The 23,051-nt window shown below is 41.0% G+C and overlaps 1 protein-coding gene across 1 annotated transcript in view; it reads right to left on the reverse strand.

Moving 5' to 3' along the window:
• Positions 1–20,342: 20,342 nt before the first annotated feature.
• Positions 20,343–23,051, reverse strand: part of COL6A5 (collagen type VI alpha 5 chain) — a 92,455-nt gene continuing 89,746 nt past the window's right edge. Inside the window, exon 40 of the mRNA XM_049628820.1 lies at positions 20,343–20,954. Coding sequence (XP_049484777.1) covers positions 20,935–20,954 — 20 coding nt within the window. The 3' untranslated portion in view covers positions 20,343–20,934. The remainder of the gene's footprint in view (positions 20,955–23,051) is intronic.

Genomic DNA, 23,051 nt, shown 5'->3' on the forward strand with positions numbered 1-23,051 from the left:
GAAAGAATTTGCATTTTTCCTCCACAGTCTCACAAAGCTAACCTCTTCTTGTATATTGTTTCCATTCCAAGGTCTCTCGTGTTGGAGTTTGTTGTTATTAAACATTGGACATGATACTCTCTTCTCCCACCCTTTTCCCCAAAAGCTCTGAAGAAGTTCAGATTTATTGTGATTAGTCACGCATCCTCTGGGATCCCTGGTGCTGAATTATACATATTCGCCACACACACATGCTCAAACACACACACACACACACACACACACACACACACACAGACATGCACACACACACAGACATGCACACACGCACACACACACATGCTGTAGAAATTTATACACGCATTCCTTCAATTTGCAGAGGATGCAGTTTCTGGGAACAAACCCCAAATTCCTCTGTACAGTAGTTGCAGGAGTGATGGGAAAGATAGTATTGGCCATGTATGAAATAAAAATTCTCCTAAAGAAATGGAGCACTCAGTAAATGCATCCAAGGGGCAAAGATTTATTTCCTATGACATAAGCTTGGGGCTTATCTGGTCAGTGTTTTGCTGAGAACGGGGCCTCGGAGCATTATCTCTTCTTACTTATAACTTTGAGAACAGATGAGAACTTGCTTGCATAACTCCCCTCCTGCCCTTCTCACCTTCATAGCTGATTCCTTCAAGTTAAAATTCGGGAGGTGAGGAGGAAATGACACAGGTACATTCTCCTGCTGACACTGAGGGCTCCCATGAATTCCAAGCTGGGAGTAATTTTCTGTTCCTGGAAAAGAATCCTCAGAGATTTCTTTTTATTTATCCTTACCAAGATTCAGAGAAGTTTCTGTTGCTGTTGTTGCTAAGCGAACACTAGGCAAAAGTGGAAAAGTCCACAGTTTCCAATCTATCTTTTTTGAGGAGTGGGTCATTTAATAGGGGAGAATATTAGTGAACAATTAGAGGTGTACATCATGCCATTATTTCCAGGAGAGCAGCTTTCTTTGTATTTGTGCTCAGCCTGACAGGTGAGGAATAAAGAAAACAATAACAAACTTCAAGATAGTCTAGTCCAACCTCTTCCTTTTTTCACCTGAGGAAGTGGAGAAGCAGGGAGGGCAAGCAAGGTGACACAGAAGTTGGTGGCAGAGCCAAGCCCCAAACTACTGTTCCCTTCATCTCTTCTCTATGACCTGCTACTTTGAAGTTTATTTATTGTTGAGAGAGAGAGACAGAGACAGAGAGAGCAAGTGAGTGGGGAAGGGGTAGAGAGAGAGGGAGACACAGAATCTGAAGCAGGCTCCAGGCTCTGAGCCATCAGCACAGAGCCCGATGCGGGGCTCGAACTCACAAACCATGAGATGATGACCTGAGTCGAAGTCGATGCTTAACCAACCGAGCCACCCAGGCACCCCTGACCTGCTGCTTCTTACTTTGTGCTCCAAAATATACAACCCAAACCAGTTTTTCTTTCCTGGGTAGTCTCCCCCTACATTTCCTTGATTGATTCCTTATTTGGAAATCGCCTTTCCATAAGCCAACTTATGTAGCTCAGAAAAGTATAGGTTTTATTATTTAGTTTATACACAATGTGTGACACCAGGCTTCGGTTCCCACACGTTTTGTCCAGAAATATGCTATACAAAGTGAACAATGAGATCCTTCTGGCGATCTTGGTTCTCTTATTTTGTTGGTGTCCAAAGAAGAATATGGTTTGATCTGCTTGCTAGGTGAGTGTGTCAGACCACTGGTTTTTCCACCAAAGATCTGTGCTCCATCTTTCACAGTGTAAAGTGTTTACTGGGAAGCCAAGAACCACAATTTACAAACTCATTTGCATCTGTAGGTGGGCATATAGCCACTTTTGGCCAATAGAAAAGCAAGTGAAAGCGATGTTTATTTGTTTTCCCGGACCAAAGAGCATAACAAACACATATCCCTTCCCCACTCACTTTTTCACTTAGTCTTTCCTCATAAAGCTACTGAATCCATAAGAGGAGGGTGGAATCAGAAGGTGAAAGAAGTAAGCATCCTTGAAATCTCAAAGTTCCCATGCTGAAGGCTCCTTGCTAACCGTAACACCAGTACTAAACCCCAAACAAGAAATAAATGTCTAAAGTACTATGTTCCACCGAGTTCCCTTTTGCTGTGCAACAAGCTACTCCAGAACTCGGAGGCTTAAAATAACATTATTTATTTTACTCACTAGACTAATCTGGATAGGGCTGTGAGGGACAGTAGTCCCCTACTCCACATGGCATCAGCTAGGGCAGGGCCAATGGGAGCTGGAGGACCTGTTTTCAAGATGTGTCACTCACATGGGTGGTAAGTGAGGGCTGGGTGTCAGCTGAAGTTCAGCTGAGGCTGCTGGCTGCTGGCCCCCCAGTTCCTCTGCATTCTAGCCTTTCCGCTATTTGCCATCCTCATGGAATAATATCTAGATTCTGAGAGCAAATGTCTCAAGAGACAGAGAGTCAAAGCCGACTTTTCTGAAGCTTGGGTCCAGAAACTGACACGATATCACTTATGCCATAATTTATTGCTCAATTGGTCATAGAGCCGAGATTCAAGGTCACGGGACATAGATCCCACTTTCCAATGTGAAGGATGTCAAAGAATTTGGGGGCCCAGTCTTAAAATCATCACTTAAACCACTGTGATTTTGAGGGTTAGGTACTACAGCCAACCAACAACAAAACCTGTAGAGGAGGGGCGGTTAACTTTTGTGAATTACAAAATGAAGAGCTCTTTAAGGGGTTTCTGCAAAGTGCGGCTGAATTCAGCTTTAAAAATCCTTGCAAATCTCTTGTATGGCAACAAAACCCAAAACAACAACAACAAAAACACTGCAGGAGAAAAATGGGCAAAGAACATGCATAGATGGTTCGCAGAAAGGGAAATGAACAGCCAATATTGAAGAAAGTGGTCACGGTCATTTATGGGGTTGTGTGCCCAGGGCCCACTTTCCCATCCTAACAACACTCTGATATCCCTTGAGAAGTTCTCGCTTTCCCTCTAGCTATGATTCGGTGGGATTGTAATCAGGGCACTGCCCATTCCCAGCCTGAGGGCAGGCATGTGGCCCAGGTCAACTGGAACTTGAATGTTAAGGGAGGAAGAAAGAGACCAAAGTTGTTGGGGTTTCATTTTGTTCTTACACTGGTTTCCTGAGCAGCCCTGACCCAGTAATGCCTTTCACATTGAGTCCATTGCTGGTGTGACTGCTTCCTCACCTCATGAGATGCCTGTGTCCCCACCATTCCTAAGCCTGGTCTTCTAGGCTCCCATTAATTCTGTGGGTCCCTGCTGTCTTTCCTCTGCATTCTTCCCAATATCCATCCAGAATTACTTTTGGTTGCTTGCAATGAAAGAACACTAATCTATACAAATATTCGCTCACAATAGTAATGAAATAAATCTATATTAAAGCAATGAATTTGCTTTAATAGTTTGCTAATCGAACTGTCAAAAGTCTTCAAAAATAAATAGTAGTACCAGAGTTGTGAAGGTTTGCGAAAAAAGGACTATGCTCATAATTGCTCGTGGGAGTGTAAATTGGTACAACCCTTCTGGGAGGGAGGGCAGTATATATTTAAAAAAGCTTAAAATATGCACATGTTTTGATCGAGCCATATACAAATTCAGTATAAAGAGTTAGCTGCTAGGATATTTACTAAAGTGTTCTTTATAATTAGGAAATATTAGAAAGAATATATATAACTTGGGTGACCATATGATGTATCATCCACAAGGAGACAGTTTTGAGATTGAAAGAAGAGACTATTAATAATCATGCCAAGATAACAGGCATAAACCTGCTTCAGGCAAATTGAGATGACCATAGTCCCTTCATACATAGCCAATGATTAGGGAGTGGTAGCTTTCTTATCCTGTACTGTACATCCAAACAATAGAATTCAGTCAAGTTATTAAAAATTATAGTACACTAAAATTCTATATTTACTTAGGTCTGTTTCTGGAACTTTCATTCCATTGATTTGCCTATACCTTTTTGAACCCATTTAAAAAATATTATGGCTTCATGGTATGTTTCAGTATACAGCAGAGCCAATCACCCATTCTTCCAGATGAAATTTGTAACAATTTTTCAAGTTCCAAGCCCACCCTCTCCAACATGTTAAATTATATAATACTTTGGGCACAAATGATATTTAAAAATATTCTATGTTTTTAAGAATGTGGCACGTATCTCCTTTTGCTTTCTTTGATATTGCTTAGTGGAATTTTATAGTTTTTCTACATTTCTTGTTATGCTTATGCCTAGGTATTTTGCATTGTTGTTCTTGTTGTAAATACTACCCCCTCATTATTGCTATATTAAAAATATATAGATTCTTGTATATGTATATAACCAACTACCCTATCAAACATCCTTTCCAATATAATGGCATTTAATTACATTTTATGGGGGATTTTCTAAACAGCCACATTATCTGAAAATAATAACAATTTTGCCTCTTCCTTTCCCATTTTGTTTTATTGTCCCATTGTATTTGTTAGAATTTCCTGAATGTAGTTAATGATAGTAGTGTTGGGGCACTTGGGTGGCTCAGTCGGTTGAGCGTGCAACTTTGCCTCACAACATGATCTCACAGTTCATGAGTTCGGGCCCTGCATCAGGCTCTCTGCTGTCAGCACAGAGCCTGCTTCAGATTCTCTGTCTCCTTTTCTCTCTGTCTCTGTCCTTTCCCTGCTGGTTTTTTCTCTCTCTCTCTTTCTTTCTCAGAATAAGTAAATAAACTTAAAAAAAAAAAAGAGTAGTGTTAACAGCATTACTGTTCGTTTCTGACCTTAATGGGAAGGTACCCTATTCCCTGTCTTCTCACACATTGTTCTTTCTCCAGCTCACCTGCTCATGCTTCAGATCTCAGTTCATCACTTCTGCCCGGATGACGAACCCTCCAGATCTTGAGCAGACAAGTCTCCCTATTACTTTCTCTCCCTGTATCATGTTCCTTTACTTCATTGCACTCACCACAGTTGTAAATTCAGATTTAGTCGTGTGGTTGTGTGATGAATGACTGCCTGCCTATCTGTAAACCTCATGAAATCTGAGAACTTACCTGATTTTGCTCACAATAGTATGTCCAGCACTTAGTAAAGGGCTGACCTGGTTGATACTTGACAAATGCCTGTTAAATTAATTAGTTCTAGCATCTTTTAATTAAGTATGATGCGGTTCATTTTTCTATTGCACATTCTTTGCATTTTGTCTATTTTCTATTGGTGCTTTATCATTGAGTTTTAATAAAATGTTTTGTTTTTTGCTTACTGACTATCCAGAAATGGAGTGATTCCCTCCAATGCTCACCTCATGGCAAGTCAGAGCTGTCATTCAAAAGTCAGATTGGAGGCATGGAAGCTTTCCTTTTGAAATCTGCCATCTAGGACAACTGTGCATGCACTGAACTACGGAGTGGAAAGGGCTCACATTTGAAGGTTTCATCTCTCCTTCACCACCTTCCTTCTTTGTTTCAGTCTTTGTCCATCTGAGATCGTTTTTGCCAGAATTTCCTCCTTTTCTCTGCACAATTTCCTTGACAAAGGAAATTCGGTGTTGGTTCTTGGGACTTGATCAAAATTGCACTGTAACTTGAAAGAAGTCCTTGAAGTTCAGGCCAGTTGACACCACTCTCTAATTTGAGAGGATCCTTCCCCTCCCCCCTTTTACCTCTTGGGGCTCATCTCAGGTCATTGAAGTGATGTTCAGCTTTGCTCTTACCTGTCTTTCTTGGATGTTTGTGAGAGTCATCCCAAAGCCTTCCGAGAATTAGTTTGAGAATAAATCAACACATAGCTAGCAACTGGATGGAAACAATAGATGAGTGAACACCAATAATGTCGCCTCTGTAATTGACTAGTAAATCATTTAGGCTTGCTGGGTGCCAGTTTTCTCATCTCTGAAATGGAGATTATAATAGTACCTACTTCATAAGGTAGTTGCCAGAGTTAAGTGAGACTGCAAAGAGTTTAGAAGAGTGGCTGGTGATATGCTAACTAATTTGGATGTAAATTAAAAAAAATAAATTAAATTAAAAAAAGAAGGGTGGCTGGCTATTAATATTGGAAATATTTTGTGCTAAAGAATCATGTGAAAACAATATTTCAGGAAATAACCACAGTTATATACATGAGGAAGGCAAGTGCTAGAGAAAGGGGTATTATAAGAATAGTCTCACGTTTTGGTGTATTTTAGGGAGTTTTTAGTTTAGGAATCCATTTGGGAGCATCTCTGACATTAGTCACTTTGTCTTGGTTTAAATGACTTCTCTGCAAAGAAGCTCAGTATCTCTCAAAATCTTGTTGGGGAGTAGAGATTTAACATTAAGTATGTCATATCTGCTCAAATAACTTCCTCAGTCTATCATTTCTTTGATCACCATACAGATTTTCTTAAATTTTGTAGCATTGAATAAAACTTTTTTCCTTTGTGATTTTTTTCATTGCTTTTTGCATAGAAAAGATAGGAAAAATAATTAATAGACAACAGAATCAGAAGCATAAATGGTCAATATATATGAGAGAATATTTAGTTTCACAGTAATCAAAACTATATAAACTAAAATCATAGAACTTTTTGCATATAGAATTAGTAAAAATAGAAAAAATATAATATTAATTGTTTGGATGTGACATGATGAGCTTGTATATTGCAGATGAGAATATAAACTATTACAAATGATTTGATAATATGTTTCAAGAACCTAAATTTAATGTGATGGTTAATTTTTTTTTAAGTTTATTTATTTTGAGATAGAAAGAGCACGAGTAGGGGTGGAGCAGAAAGAGAGGGAAAGAGAGAGATTCCCAAGCAGGTTCCACACTGCCAGTACAGAGCTCCATGCGGGGCTCAAACTCACGAACTGTGAGATCACGACCTGAGCCAAAATCAAGAGTCTGACACTTAACCAGCTGAGCTACCCAAGTGTCCCTGTGATGGTTAATTTTATGTGTCATCTTGGCCAGGCCACAGTACCGAGATGTTTGTTCAAACATTATTGTATGCTTCTGTGAGGAGCATTTATATTGTAGGTGAGATTAACATTTAAATCAGACTTTGAGTCAACTAGATTCACTCCATGACGTGGGTGGGCCTCATCCAGTTAGTCCAAGTCCTCAATTTAAAAGACCTCTCTTGAAGAAGAGGGATTTCCACCAGAAGACTGCCTTGAGGCTCAAACTGTAGCACTTCCTTGAGTCTCTAGTCTACTGGCCGACTCTGCAGGTCTTGCCAGCCTCCTCACTTGCATGAGCCAGTTCCTTAAAATAAGTCTCTCTTTCCATATATATCCTATTAGTTCTGTTGCTCTGGAGAACCCTGATGAATACACTTAGTAATACTCCACTTGAACTTAGTAATACCATTTCTAGGAATCTATCACAAGGAAATAATCATAAATATAGTACAAATTTATAAAGCAAAAATAGAAAAAATAGTAAAAAAAAACAAAACCAAAAAACCACATGTCCAGTATCCTACAATTAAATAGGTATATTTTGTCATATATACCCATAGAAAGAATGATACAGTTTGTAATCACTGAAAGTCGTGTACTGGAATAATACTTATTGATATGGGAAAATGCTCATGTGTGGCATATTCATATCCCTATCCCTATATCTACGTACCTATGTACCTACCCATCTAGTTCTGTCTAATAAAGTAGATAGCCAGTAGCCACATGTGGCTGTCAAGCACTTGAAACATAGCTAGTCAGAATGAGAAAATAAAATTTTCATTTAATTTTAATTAATTTTAAAAGAACGCAAATGTTGAAACCTTTTAAGTGTGGAACAACTTGGATATTGTGATCTACTTTTTTTTCCTATTAAAACTTCATTAAAAAAATAGATTTAGGCTCACAATAAAATTAAGGGGAAGGTATAGAGATTTCCCATATACCTCCTGCCTCTACAGATGGATAGCCTCCCTCATTATAAACATCCCCTAATAGAGTGGCACATTTGTTACAATTGGTGAACCTACATTGACACATTATAATCACCCATCTCTATAGTTGACATCACGGTTCACTGTTGGTATTCTACATTCCATAGCTTTGGATAAGTACATACATATGGATCCACCATTAAGGTATCATACAGAATTTTTTAAATATGAAATTTATTGTCAAATTGGTTTCCATACAACACCCAGTGCTCATCCCAACAGGTGCCCTCCTCAATGCCCATCACCCCCCCCCCCCCCCCCTCCACCCCCCCCCCCAAAAAACCCTCAGTTTATTCTCAGTTTTTAGAGTCTCTTATGGTTTAGCTCTCTCCCTCTCTTTTTTTTTTTTTTTCCTTCCCCTCCCCCATGGTCTTCTGTTAAGTTTCTCAGGATCCACATAAGAGTAAAAACATATGGTATCTGTCTTTCTCTCATACAGAATATTTTCATTGCCCTAAAAATCTGCTGTGCTCTACCTATCCATCCCTTCCACTCAATATACTTTTCCCCCTATTTTTTAAACCTTGAATTTTATGAAGTCTAAATACAAATTTAATACTTAAAAATTGTTTTTAATATTTATTTTTGAGAAAGAGAATGCAAAGAGGGGAAAGGCAGACACAGAGAGGGAGACACAGAATCCAAAGCAGGCTCCAGGCTCTGAGCTGTCAGCACAGAGCCTGAAGCGGGGCTCAAACTCACGAACCACGAGATCATGACCTGAGCCAAAGCCAGATGCTTAACCAGCTGAGCCACCCAGGCGCCCCACACATTTAATACTTTTGATGAAAATTGAAATAAGCTTTGTAAGGCCAGGTTGTATTGCAAATTGTATTTTTGAAGTTTTCTACCATGGACACATTATTTTTATAATCAGAAAACAGTTCAAAAAGAAAATATAAGGTTATCTTTTGCAGTAAGAAATAATGAAAATATTTCCAAATATGCCTTTCAGACATTCATAGTATAACTATTCTACTTTTCAGAAGTAAGAGTTTGTAGGCGGTTGGAGAGATAATATTTAATTGAGCAGTACCCAAAATTTGAGCAAATCAGCCAGTCTGAAGCTACATTTGGGAATTTCAGAACATTTGTTAATATTTCAAATACAACTATTCAACACATTTTGTGAAAACTCTTTTCTTGAGCCATGAATAATTTGTTACTATCTTTCTGAACCCTGGCTCTGAGTTAATGCTTTCTACTTCCTGAGGGATTTTACAATTCAGTTTTGAAAAAGATAAACTGTATCTGGAAACTCTGGGAAAGACTGATTTCTGAACAGCTCTATTCTTATGGAGAAGTCACAGTCTGACCAAAGGAAGAGAGAGCTTGCAGTTTTTACTGGCATTTTTCTTCCTTTCTTCTCCAGTGTAACAGTTTGTGAGTTATCTTTGAGGATGGTTGTCCATCAGGACACTTCTCAAACAGGATGATTCTGTTAAGTTAGTGAAATGATCATTCCCATCACCACGGTTATTCCACACCATTGGGCAAAATGCTGACAGCACACAGGGTTTACAGAAATTCACCTCAACTGTTTGTGACTTTCTTCCTCCTTGTGATCAAATCAACCCTAAATACTCCCTGAAGCAGAAATCACAAACAGTGTGCACTAGCATTGATTATTCATAGGTGGATATTTTCACCTCCCTTTAAAGACAAGGAGTATCAGAAACATTAAGTGTGTCATACATGTCAGAACTAGGATCTAGCCCTCTTTGAAATTCCAGTGCCAGCGTTCTCATTTAACTGGAGGTTTCTCACTATACAGAGGGTTGTAATAGAAATAGTTGCAGCGTGTTGTGCATTGGAGAATAAAGGAAACTTCTTGGGCAACATGGTGGATGATGACACATCTCTACCTCTTCTTGAAAGCCCTTTCGATGACAACAACCAAAAGAATATTAATGCACAAGGACAAAGAGAATTAAAGGATATTCAGCCACAACTGAGAACTCATACTTTTTTTTTTTTTGAAGAGAGCAATCTCTGCAAGAGAGTGGTGACTTCCTTAGCAGAGTGCAGAAAGCTATAAGCTATGGGTGTCCGAGAGGGACATACAAGACATAATCCGATTCTTCTCTCAGAACCTTGGAAAAGCTTAAAATTTAAAGCAGCAGATACAGCAAAAGATGTGGAGGAGCACAAAGCCACCGTGGGAGGGACCGAGATCTTTCAGGCAAAATGGTTGGGGCCTTAGTTCTTTCCTTTCTCCAGAGCTAGTTAGCAAGCTTCTCCTTCACAGAGAGTTTCCAATCAGCTGGTCACTGCTCACTCTGTAATACAGGCCACCAAGCATCACTGGGCGGTTGAGGTTACGTTTCTAATATGAGAGAGATTCAAACAAACAGAAAGAGTAACACGGAGAACACGGAGGACCCAGAGCCAAGGAAATGGCTAAGAAAGTAGAACAAAAGCAAATAGGGAAGCAGCATAAGACATTTGGGAAGGTCGATCCGGGAGATTTTAACTAGTAACAAATAGAGGAGAAGGAATTTCCAAAGACAAAAACCACAAGATAATTCCCCAGAACTGAGAACTTGTCTTTCCAGATTGGAAAGGTTCTCCAATGTGCCCCGCTCAATCAATAAAAAGAGAAACACAGTCAGGTAGATATTTATGAATTTTAGGACACCAGGAATACAGAAATCTTCTAAAAGTTTATGGTGGGAGGGGCACTTCACATACAAAGAGATGGGCATTCAAGTGTTCTTTGACTTCTCCAACCAACGCTGGAAGCTACAATGCCATGGAGCAGAGCTGTCATAATTTGGAGGCAAATTATACTCAATTCTATGCTCAACATAGAATTGTACACATGGATAAACCATGGATTCTTTTCCAAGAGCTGTCAGGACAAAGCACCACCAACTGGGTGGCTTAAAACAGTAGAAATGTATTCTCTCAGTTTTGGAGACCAGAAGTCCAAAATCAAAGTGTCGGCAGGGCTGATTCCTTTTAGAGGCTCTGGGAGAGAATGTTTCCTGTTTCTCTCCTGGCTTCTGTGATGGTCAGTAATCCCAGACATTCCTTGGCTTGTAGATGCCTCACTCTACTCTCTGCCTTTGTTATCATGTGGCCTTCTGTCCTCTGGTGTCTCTGTGTTTTCACATGACCTTCTTATAAGGACACCCATCATTGGATTTAGGGCCCACTCTGATCCAATATAACCACATCTTAACTAATTATATCTGTGAAAACACTGTATCCAAATAAGGTCGCATTCTGAGCTATCAGGTAGGCATGAATTTTCAGGAGACAGTGCTCAACCCAGTGTAAACCATCAACCAAATATGAAGGCAGAATAGAGACCTCTGGGGGCATGTAAGGACTGAAAAATTAGATCTCCAAGTGCTGTTTCTTAGGGAAGTTACTGGAGGATATGTTTTGTCAAAATAAACAAGTAAACTAACAAAGAGGAAGACACGGAACGAGGTAACAGGAATCTAACAAGAAAAACAGAATTAAGAGCCCCAGAGTGGGGCACTCTAGGAGTGACATCTTCCAGGGTGAAGGAAAGAAAATGCTAAATATGGGACAACTTTGAGTATTTGGAAAATGAAATTGACAGTTGTTTGACAGAGCTGAAATTCCAAGATAAAACAAGTTGAATAAAAAAGAGAACATGTTCATAGTCTCTTCTTGACTCAATATTAAGTAATCTTTACATAGTCATTAATAGTAACCCTAACTCTTGATTTAGTGAAAACTTAAGGGACTATATCAAGAAGATGACACTGGATAATTATGTTAAGTAAATTCCTAAATATTCATCAGTCATAATAAGAAGTCAGCAGGTGATGTCTAAAATTAAAAGGACATAAAATTGCAGTATTAGCATCCTATTTAGAAACAAAAAGATAAAAATCAGAGGAGGAAAGCAATGAAAGTTTATATGGTAACCTCTAGGCAATGGATCGGGGCAGGGGAGAGGAGGTGATTGTTGTCTTTTAGTATGTCTTTTAATATTATTTGGTTTCTTAAAAATTTGAGCAAGTAATACTTTCATAGCAACTCAAATTAAAAGAGAAAAGTAGAATATAATATGTTTAACAATTACCCGAAGAATGTATTCAAATGCAACTTCTGTGTTAACACCCAGGTATTCTAATTTGGTAGGAAGGGGGGCCTGGAACTCTTCATTTTAACAAGGGCTGATGGAAGGGGTTTGCAGACCCTGCTTTGAGAAACATGTGTCTGGAAACGTCCACCCATTTCTGGGACATCAGCTCCAGCTGCTTTCTGGTAGAGACCAGGCGAGCTTGATCCTATGTGGGCATGGCCATCCCCTTATTGGCACTCATGCCAAAGCCCTGCTTAACTGACAGTTGTTCTAACCTCTATTAGAAGTCAGTTAGTAGTTTTTTGCTATTGGTTATTTTATTCTCCAAGAATAAGTGCCAAAGTGAGAGACTTAGATGCCGAGGTCAGGAAATGGGTTCCAACGGTCGGAAAGTCTTCCAACCAGGCAGGTTGCAAACATTGGCAGAAGCTCTGAGGACAGTCGCTCCATGTTTGCGTGAGGCCGAGTCAGTCGTGTGAGTTCCGGAAGGCTTACACAAAATGAAACACCATCGATTCTGCCCTGCCATTGCTATCGAATAGTTGTGAGTCTGAAGGTGCCTGAGGTCACATCCCAGCCTGTGTCCCAGAGAACCTTAGACATGTACCCAGTGGAAATGCTGAAGTGAAAGCTGTTGCAGAAATTTGCTACTTAAACAGTGACAGAAGGTCACAGTGGCAGCAAATCTCTTGTAAAAGTCCTAATAAAGCCATGGTCAGCCTTCTCCAAAGTTCCACACGACCCTGCTCCTTGGCTTCCCCTCTGTTGAGGAGCTGCTGTGAGTGCACTGTACCATGCACTTTATACCTGCCAAATCCTACAAAACCAATTTCACAGATGAGAAAAATACAGATTCCGGTAAGTTAAGCCACAAGCCTGGCATTACCTAAGTGTACGTGACAGAACAAATCTTACTTTTTCCGTGATTCCAAGTTGCGTCCTGGACCATCTTTAAGCTTACGGGATATCAAATAACAGAACTAGATCATCAGTATCGAAGCTGTGGAATGTGACCCATTTGTCACTGCAAATGTGTTCACTGGACAGAAATCCTGCAGGTCTGGCATGAGACTCTCACACAGGCACTGCAGAGGGGGCCGAACAGAGCAGCCGCCCAAGACCCAACGGAGCTCCTGCAAAGGTTGTTATGCCCAGAATTCGTGATCCCCAAAGACCACTAGGGAGCCGAGTCCGATGCAAAAGCAAAAGAACCTTTATTCGAGCTAGCTCGAGCTCAATCCCCTACCTGCACCGATGCAGCGGTGAGATACCAGGGAGAGAGAGCGAGTTTCAAAAGCACAAAGGTTTTATAGGGGTCTAGGGGCAGTTGGTGAGGTAATGGCTGTGGCCTCAGCCGATTGGCTGGGGAAGGGTCGTGGCCTCAGCCGATTGGCTGGGGAAGGGTCGGAGTCCTGTTACGCAGGTCGCTGGGCGTGTTTTGATCAGGAAGTTTGAACGGGTGAGCGGGAGGTTACTCAAGGGGAGGAGGCGCAGTCTGAGGTTTCTGTGATTTTCCCGGAAAAGGGGTCATGTCGGGGACATAGTCACTCAAGGTGGAGAACACAGAACAAGATGGAGTCGGCCGGCGTAGGCCCGCCCTTTCAAAGGTCACCAAAACACTGCCACAGCTCTCTGTCCCAGCTGTGGGTGAGCAGCAAACATCCACAGCTGGCTGGACATCCTGGGGATGAGGAGGAGTGGGGCTGGGGACGGGGGGCTGGGGGTTACAGGAAGGGAGTAGCTGATTGTAAGCAAAGACCAGTTCTCAAGATGAGGTCACTGGTTAGTTTCAGAAAGTTGCTGCTGATACCAAAGAAAGTAGCAACTTTTTTTTTTTAATTTTTTAAATGTTTGTTTTTGAGAGAGAGAGTGCGAGCACAAGTGGGGGAGGGGCAGAGAGAGAGAGAGAGAGAGAGAGAGAGAGAGAGAGAGAAAGGGAGACCCAGAATCTGAAGCAGGCTCCGGGCTCTGAGCTGCCAGCACAGAGCGTGACCCCGTGAACTGAACCCGCAAGGTCATGACCTGCGGCAAAGTCTGACGCTTAACCGACTGAGCCACCCAACTGCCCTGAGAAAGTAGCAAACTCTTCATCTCAGAAGTTGTAAACTACAGGAATGTTAGGGAAGATGGTATGGATAATGATGATAATGAAGTGGAAGATACAACAGCTCACATGATTTGAGTATTTTCCATATGCCAGGCATTGTGCAGAGCATTATCTCATTTAATCCAATGAACTAGTTTGTATGCCCATTTATTGATGAGAAAATCAAGGCCCAGAGATATGGGGATTCACTCACAGTGGCACCACTAGTTAGGGACAGAGTTAGGACTAGAGTTCGGCACCTCTGGCTATTTTTTTTCTCTGTACCTTACAGCCAATTTCTCTTCCCATCACCATGTGTGAAAAGAATATGGTCTTTGGAAGAACTAAGCAGACCCAGATCTAAATCCTGCATTTCCTTGTGCAACCCTCTCTTTCTGAGTCTCAGTTTCCCCATTTGTAAAACGGAGATAATATCTTACTCTCTCTTTTGTTATCAGCATTAAATGAAATAATGTATATCACGTACTTATTAGAGCATCTGGTACACAGTAAGGACTCAACACGTGTGGGTTTTGTTTCGCTTTGTTTTGTTTTGTTTTTTTCCCTCTTCCTCTTGCCTTGGGTGTGGAAATAATGTCTACTAGGTCTTTTCAGTTATCTGCCCTCTTAGGTGGTAATCATCATATATCATATTGATATTCCAGATGGATCAACTATTTACTTGCCTACTTATAAGACACACTAAATGAAGCATTTGGAGGGAACAAGAAAATAGGAATATTATGCCAAGTTTTCATAAATTTAAGAAACACCAAAATGGCTCCTTTACCTGGGTTGCTAATATAATTAAGTGGTACTTAGCTGGTGTTCAGCTGCACAATAGAATCACCTGGAGCTTTAAAAATGCCCAGTGTTTAGGCTGAGACCTCATACCAATTTAATCAGGATCCCTGCTGGGAGCATCAGGTTTCAATAGTTTAAAAAATTTCTCAGGTCCTCCCAACGAGCTGTCAAAAGCGAGGTTCGCTGAGCTACGCTAGAGCAGTGGTTCTGGAAGAATGGCCCCAGATTGAGCAGTGTCAACACCAGCTAAGAACTTGCTAGAAATGCACATTCTCAGGCCTCACCCCAGAGTTGCTGAAAGAGAAACTTTGGGAGTGGTGTCCTCCAGGGGATTCTCATGCATACTCAAGTTTGAGAACCATTGGCCTAGATACCTAGTTCTCTCCCTTGTCCTCTGCTTCAACTAATGGATTTTCATGTCCCACTCATTGTACCTTTTAGATATTTCCCTTTTATGTCCACGCATCTCCAGCCTGAACATCATGGTCCATTCTTTTTTTTTTCTTAAAAAAATTTTTTTAACATTTATTCATTCTTGAGAGACAGAGAGACAGAGCATGAGTGGGGGAGGAGCAGAGAGTGAGAGGGAGACACAGAATCTGAAGCAGGCTCCAGGCTCTGAGCTGTCAGCACAGAGCCCGACGCGGGGCTAGAACCATGTACTGTGAGATCATGACCTGAGCCGTAGTCAGACGCTTAACCAACTGAGCCACCCAGGTGCCCCACCACGGTCCATTCTTGCCGGGAAAACGGATTACCCTATGATTAGTTCGACTTTCCTTCAATCTCCTCTTCCCTCAGCAGCCAGTACCAGCCATAATAAATTCTAACTACACTCCTCTGGTGCCTCCGGAGTAGAATCTAAACTCTCCAACATGGCACACAAGGTCCTCTATGGCTGGCCTGTACCAACCTCTCTATGTCCATCTCCTAGCCTCAAGTTAGCGAGGGTCCATGCAGTCAATCTTCTTTGCCATGAACACAACAGGATTTATGGTTTAAACAAAAACCTATTTTGAGAACAAAGACCTGGGCGAGACGATTGCTTTTTGAGGGTACTTACTGATCGTTGCTCGGCTAAATTGTATCCAATGATTTTCATTCAAACCTCTGGGTTCCCAGTCTGGGATAAGGATTCCTCTGTCTTCTCACAGTGCTCTCTGCACACCTACACCGCAGCACGACTACGTGGGATTGAAATGATCTCTTTCTGGGTCAGTCTTCCCAGTGGACCCTGCGCTCAAGGCATGTGTCACCTTTTATTTATCTCCATATTCTCCATCTCTGGCATAAGGCATGCTATCTGGTAGGTGGCATGTGTGATGCCAAGCTGAGCTGAAAGTCTGCAAAATGCATCTACTCACTTGTAGAGCTTCAAGGAGGCGAATTCTAAGTCAGCACTTCAGGAACCTAGATGTGCCTATGAATTACCTGCAGATGTTAACATGTAGGTTCTCATCCAATTGACTTCAGGTGGGAGCCCACGAAGTTTGCATTTCTTACAGGCCCCCAGGTGATATCGATGCTGCTGGCTCACGGCCCATCAGCTACACCTTGAGTAGTTAGGATTGTGGCCTCCCCTCCAAAACCACGAAACACAGGACACCTGTGACTCAATTTACGCAACAGAAGAAAGAACATTTTTACTTTGTAGAATTGCTGGTAACGGAGAGGATAAAAGATTTATGCTGTTTACTAGTCTATTTACTGTCTATTCCTATAATATCCCAGCAACCTGGAGTTGTGTATACTCTTTTAAGAGACTGCAAACGGGCGTCTTGTGAGCCGGGCCCCCACACAGATGTTGTTCTCATCACAGGAGGCGAGAACTTCCTTATCGGCGGCATTTGTGGGCAGGAGAACTTCTAGCTGTCACAGGAATTTTTCTCAGCGCACAGTCCAAATTCAGTTTGGAAAGTAGAAGCTGGAAAGAAGAAGTGAGGGAGGCCAACAGGATATTAGCCAGGATTAGCAAGATAAGTAAGGCTTATTCATTCATCCCTTCCCTGCACAAAGAAAACCAGTTACTGAGCACCTCCTACTCTAAGTTCCAAATGTGCTACAAAATGAGATCCTCTAGGGTTGTCAAGGTGGACAATGGAGGGCTAGAGAAAATGTTTAGTCCAAAGAAAATTCCAGACTTTGGGTCAGAGATGGAAAGATGTTTCAATTATAGAGTCCAGTAAGAGCTGCACAAAGGTTCAACTGTGGTTATTCAAATTCTCAGCCCTGCTGCTCACACTCGGATAAAAGACCTAGGAGTCAGATTTAAGATGTCAAATGAAGTTTTCCAGAGATATCACAGGATTCTTAGTCATCTGTAATTCCGACCAGCTGTTCTGCAATGCGTTGTCCATGTCATGTAAGGCTGCTGTGCACAGCTGTGGGTCACTTCTGCACAGAACCCCTAGGAAAGTATGTACTTTCTGCCTGTTCCATGCTTCCTTTTGGGGGGCATGCAATTTTGTTGACAGGTCACTCCATATTCAAATAGACTGGCTATTGTGGAATGGTTCAAGATTTTTTTTTTTTTTTAAGTTTGCTGGGTTTTTGTTAAAGATTTTAAGAAAAGGCTTTTCAGCAACCCACCACACCTGCTGTGGCCTCAGCTTCCACCAATTCCAAGATTTCCAGTCCAGTCACACTGACCCCCTTTCAGCCCTGCTCACACACTGCCCATTTCCCCACTCACGTCAATGCTCATACACACACACCCCGGCCTTGCTGGCTATTCTCCCCTTCTCATTGTTCATGCCAAGTCCCTTCCTACCTATCCAACCAAACCATATTTATCTTTCAAGGTGAATATGTTTATTCATTCATCAAATCCTGGCCCCTTAAGGGCCAGGCACCATCCTGGGTGTTGGGGGTACAGTGATGGACAAGTTAGGGGTGCGCACTTGGGTGCCTCTTGGGGACTTGGATAAGTGAATTAGACACTTATAACCACTGTAACCCTCCTGGCAAGGACCTAGAGCAAGAGATCCAGTACTGGGAGAATATGCAGTGTGGTGGGTGTCCCCTTGCCCAGTTTTGGAAAGTTTATGGAAGGTGCTCCCAAGCAGATGGCAGCCAGCACAGAAAGATGAATAGGAGGCGCTGAGGGAAAGAGGTTCCTTGTGGTGGGAAGAGATTGGGCTGGGAAGGTGAGTAAAGGTCAGATTTTGCCAGGTCTTTTAAGGCATGGATGGACTTTGTACTGTTATCTTCAAGGAAGTGGAAGGAGAGGATTCATGATCTGTAAGTACAGATGTGGTGTGAATCTCCTTTATTCTTTCAAGTGTTCTCCCATGATTGGAATCCCAAGTGATTTTTTTTTCCCTTCTTTGATTTCCAAAGCAATTACTGGCTTGACTTAGCAGCCTCACTCTGAATTTATGCACAGTATTTTTCATCATCCTGTGGTCATTCTCTGCTGTCGGTTCTCTACTTCTTTGTCCCCATAGCACACGCTCAAGTATTATATTTGGGGCTGGACTGTCCAAAATACATAATACACTTATTTAAAAGCTCCTTATATTTACAGCGTAATTGTTCCTCCAGTGAAACAGTGTCACTTTATGTCACCCCTCTTACATCTTACCTGCGTCAAATTGTGCTGTTCAGCCTCAGAGACCACTCAGACACAAAATTCACGTGAAAAGTGAATGCACAGTCAGTGGTAACATAAACTAATTTTATACATTGGGATGCAGACAAGTTTCCCTGGCCCTGGTGCTTTGTGTTCCAATTGTTGTAGGTTACCCAGCTCTAGCGACCTTGACTTAATGCAAACTCATCAAGGGAAAGGACAGTTATACATACTTTTAAATTCCTCACAATTCTTTTTCCTTTTTTTAAAGTTTATTTTAGAGAGAGAGAGAGAGAGAGCACAAGCAGGGGAGGGGCAGGGAGAGGGGGAGAGAGGATCTCAAGGAGGCTCCATGCTGTTAGTGCAGAGCCCAACACAGGGTTCAAATCCACGAACCGTGAGATCATGACCTGGGCCGCAATCAACAGTCGGCCGTTTAACTGACTGAGACACCCAGGCATTCCAAAATTCCTCAGAATTCTTAGCACGATGCTGGATGTAGCATAAGGATTTATTTGAGTTTTGCATTTATTTTTGCGACTGGGTTTATTCTTTTTAAATTATGGAAATGTGTCACGCTTTCAAAAATCTGTAAAAATAATACAAAGAACACCAGTTTTTCAATACCTAGTGTAAGAAATAACACATTATAACGGCAATTGGACCTCTGCTTTACCCCTCCTCACTGAAAGATCACTACTGTCTTAAATTTGGTGTTCCATAGGTGGTGTCATATATGCTCTTACTCCAGTTGTGGGCATTCATAAACAGTAGGCCTTGTTGCCTCTCGGGTTTTAAGAGGTCGTATAAATGATGTCATAATGTGTCCCTCGGCAACTTATTTTGTTTCAGTATTACCTTTGTTATTTGTCCACTGTTTATCAATGCAGCTGTAATGTAGCAATACGCCACACGTAGGACGATTCAGTTGGCCTCACCTCTTCACTGAAACACACAATGCTCTGGTGAACCAGTGCTTTCTTTTGGTGTGGGGTGTATATGTGTGACAGGTTCTACAGGCATAGAGACCTAGAAATGGGACAGCTGGGCAGGAGGATATGTGCATCAGCAACCTAACTAGATATTGCCAACCTGCTGCTCAAAGGTGGGACCATCTACTCTTCCATCAGCAGAGTGGGAGTTCTTCTGGCTTCACATTCTTGAGAACCCACGTTACTTTCAGCTTGAGGGATCTGATGTATTCCTCCCGCATGCATTTATAGACACATGCACAGATCAGGATTCTTAGGGAAAAGCAGAACTTTAGTTTACCGAAGAGTCGAGTTTGCTTTAGAACTTCCCAGAGACCAATGTGTGGCTACTTTAAAATTTTCGGCAGCCTAGAATTGGTTGGATTGTTTGAAAATTATTCAACGACAAGAGTACTGTTAAGGAAAATTATGTGGGAAAAGTACAAAATTGCCAATGGGATCACCCTATTAACATAGTTACTTTTAAAATATACAAAATATACTCACTTGGCAATTACTAGTTGCCTTGATCAAACTGAAAGATTTAAAAAAATGAATTCACTACTGGCTTATTTTACATTATATATACATTTTCCAAATATGTCTAATCCTGTACTGCTCTTCCAATGGGTCTGAGTTAGCCTACAGGTAAATAAAAAATGAACAGAACAAGCTTCCGGATCAGACTTGCTTTTATTTTAGAACTTGTCTCTTGCTCCATTGTAATTCCCAAGAACAGCTCTGATCATATAGAATATTCATGTGTTTCCCAATTGTTTTTCCCAGCAAAAATCAAGTACATACAAAGCAAAGCATGCTAAAATGTAAAACAAATGATCACAGCACAAAACAACCACTCACAAAATTAGCCTCATCTCACTTTTTTTCTTTCTCACAAGTTCCATTCTTTTCTTTTTCTTTCTCACGAATTCCATTCTTTTCTAAATGTTCTGGTAAAGAGCAGGCTTTGACTATGGTGGTAGCAGCCTGCCAGGTAGCTTTTACAGGGCGCTCAGGTCATGAGGGTGGCACGAAATCGGAAGGATGGACGTGGGTTTCTAGTTCTATGAAGAGAGAGAAGACACTCCTAGTAAATTCTAACTCCGCTTTTTACTCAGCAGTCCAACTTGAGATGCAGACGTGATGAAAATGAAAGTCTTTAGGCAGATAGAGCGTCAGAAGTGCTGCCCGAACCGTACAAGAGCTGTCAAAGAAAAACTTCAGTTAACTCTTCCTGGTCGGTTGTCCCCATTCGTGGAGGAAATGAAGTCATTCCTAGTTTCTCAGTACTGCTCGTTGATGTCTTCACTCCGAAAAGTCTCCCTCTCAGATTCGAAACAGAACAAGTTTAGCACGTCATTAGCTGATTGGTTTCATGAGAAATTCCTGCCGATCACCATTCTCCTTCCAGCAGATGATTTACAGTTTCTAGTTAGCACCACGTGGAATCACACATTGCCAATGGAGCTGTCTTCCTTTCCTGCTCTGATCATCTTGGGGCCTCACCATCTGCAAAACATAAAAATATGAATTCGCTCTTAATGTCAGTGGATTTGTTTAAAATGTTCCTCTCGACTCTTCTTTTGCCACATATGAAATGAACACACGTTGTTTTGCCATTTTCGGTAGTCAAAATAAAAGGGCAATGTGATGATACAAATGAGCAACATATAAGTAGAACTATAGATAGGCTTCCTCCTAGGAAAATGCTGGTGCGTTCATCATCTGAAATGCCACACTCAGCACATTCAGTGGCTGGTATCATGGATTCAGGGCTAGAAGGAATGTGCAGAGCTAGGACTCTGCCCAGAATCCTTCTGATCTTTTTTAGCATTGACTTGGAGGACAACATTCCTTCCCCTCCCATCCCTCTTTCCCCCTCCTTCCCGACCACCCCCATGTGAGCTTTTGCTTCCAGCATCTTAGGAGGGCTGCTGTCCAGCCACTGGAATGGCTTTAATCACATGCAGCATGAGTACCTTGGAGCTTAAAGCCCTTCCCAAGACAACCCTTGGCCAGTCAATGATCCAGGAGGGAGTAAGAAAGCCCAACTTCTTTGTTTCAGGTCAGGATGCTCTGCAGCATTAACTCAACGTGCCAGAGCGCCTGCAAAGACCAAGTGCTCTACGGTACTTGGCCCGAGATGACACCCTTGTTTGTCTCCCACTCTTTCCTGGTTTGCTTCCTCCATTCCCTTTCCGCTTCTCCTGTCAGTGAGTGCTATCTCAATAAATCACATGCATGCCAATCCTCACCCCGGGGTCAGCTCCGGGGAACCTGACCCAAGGCAGGATATGAGAGATGATCCCACCTACTTGTCTTCACACACTTGCTTACACACCCGCCTCAAAGGAAAACAATCATGTACTCTTGCCTTGCATATTTTAAAGTTAACATCTAATTATTTTTTCATTAGGATTTGAGGTATTAGAAAAGGATGTATAATTTGTGACATATCATAAAAACTGATATTTAAAAATAAAACTGCCACATTTTTCTTTTAACTTACCATATAGACTCTAAATATCACAGTCATTTGATACACCATTATCTATTTAAAATACATGTAAACATGTTCACAGTTAAAAGTCAGATATTATGTAGTGTTTAATTTTCTCCTTAAACATGTATTTCCATTGCACTTCCCCCATAGAATTTCATTTAACTGTAACACATTTATATGCTTTAAAACCTTTTATTGTCTGCCTAACAATAATCCTCTGCAGCAAAAAATATATTTAAATGCACATTTTTCATTTTATATGGCTATAAGCTTCTATGTGTTAACATTTTTTTTCTGATGGATTACCATCACAACTTATCAAAACAGCATATATATTCAAATTTTGGTAATTTTATCATAAAAAAAGTAAAAATTTTATTGGACATGCATTTCTTATTGAGAGGCATAGTTTTTCCCTATCATTTTTACTTACTGCTACTACAATTTATTGTCAGAGTGAGGCAACGTCTAATATTAATTCTATTAATATTTACTATTGTAGATTTAAGCACTGATAAATAGTTTACACAGATGGGTTTTGAATTTTATTAGAGCAATAGCAAATAGTTCTTTGAATTGTTTCTGAGTTTTGTGTCCAAAATGACCCCATCATCTTTCAAGAGGTTTTACAAAGGAATGTTACCCAGTCACTGAATGACGTTTTCTCACTTCTGGAAAATGTACCCCAAAACGCTTCACTAAACTTATCAAATGGCTATTAATAATACCAGTTACTCTTTCATTTATGGGTATGGTGTTTAACTTGAGAAACTAAAATATAGCTGGAAAATTCGAATATTGTTAAATTAAGCACACTTGCCATGTATCCTATTACTATATTTTTTGATAAAATAATAATATTTCTTATAATCTGTTTTATATATTTTTTCTTCAGAATTTTGAAGCTCCAACTTAGCTCCTTCACTTTATGGGACATATCCCCAGATAGCCTAATTGGCAGAAGTGGTCCTTACAGTAAAACCAATCAACACCTCATTGTGTGATGATGTCTTATTTATGATTCCATTCATAGGTAAATGATTAAGGCTACGATTTTTTTGGCCCAATGAAACAATGCTTGGTCTCCATCAATATTTCATGTA

The sequence above is a fragment of the Panthera uncia genome, chromosome C2 (assembly GCF_023721935.1).
Source record: "Panthera uncia isolate 11264 chromosome C2, Puncia_PCG_1.0, whole genome shotgun sequence".
NCBI lineage: Eukaryota > Metazoa > Chordata > Mammalia > Carnivora > Felidae > Panthera > Panthera uncia.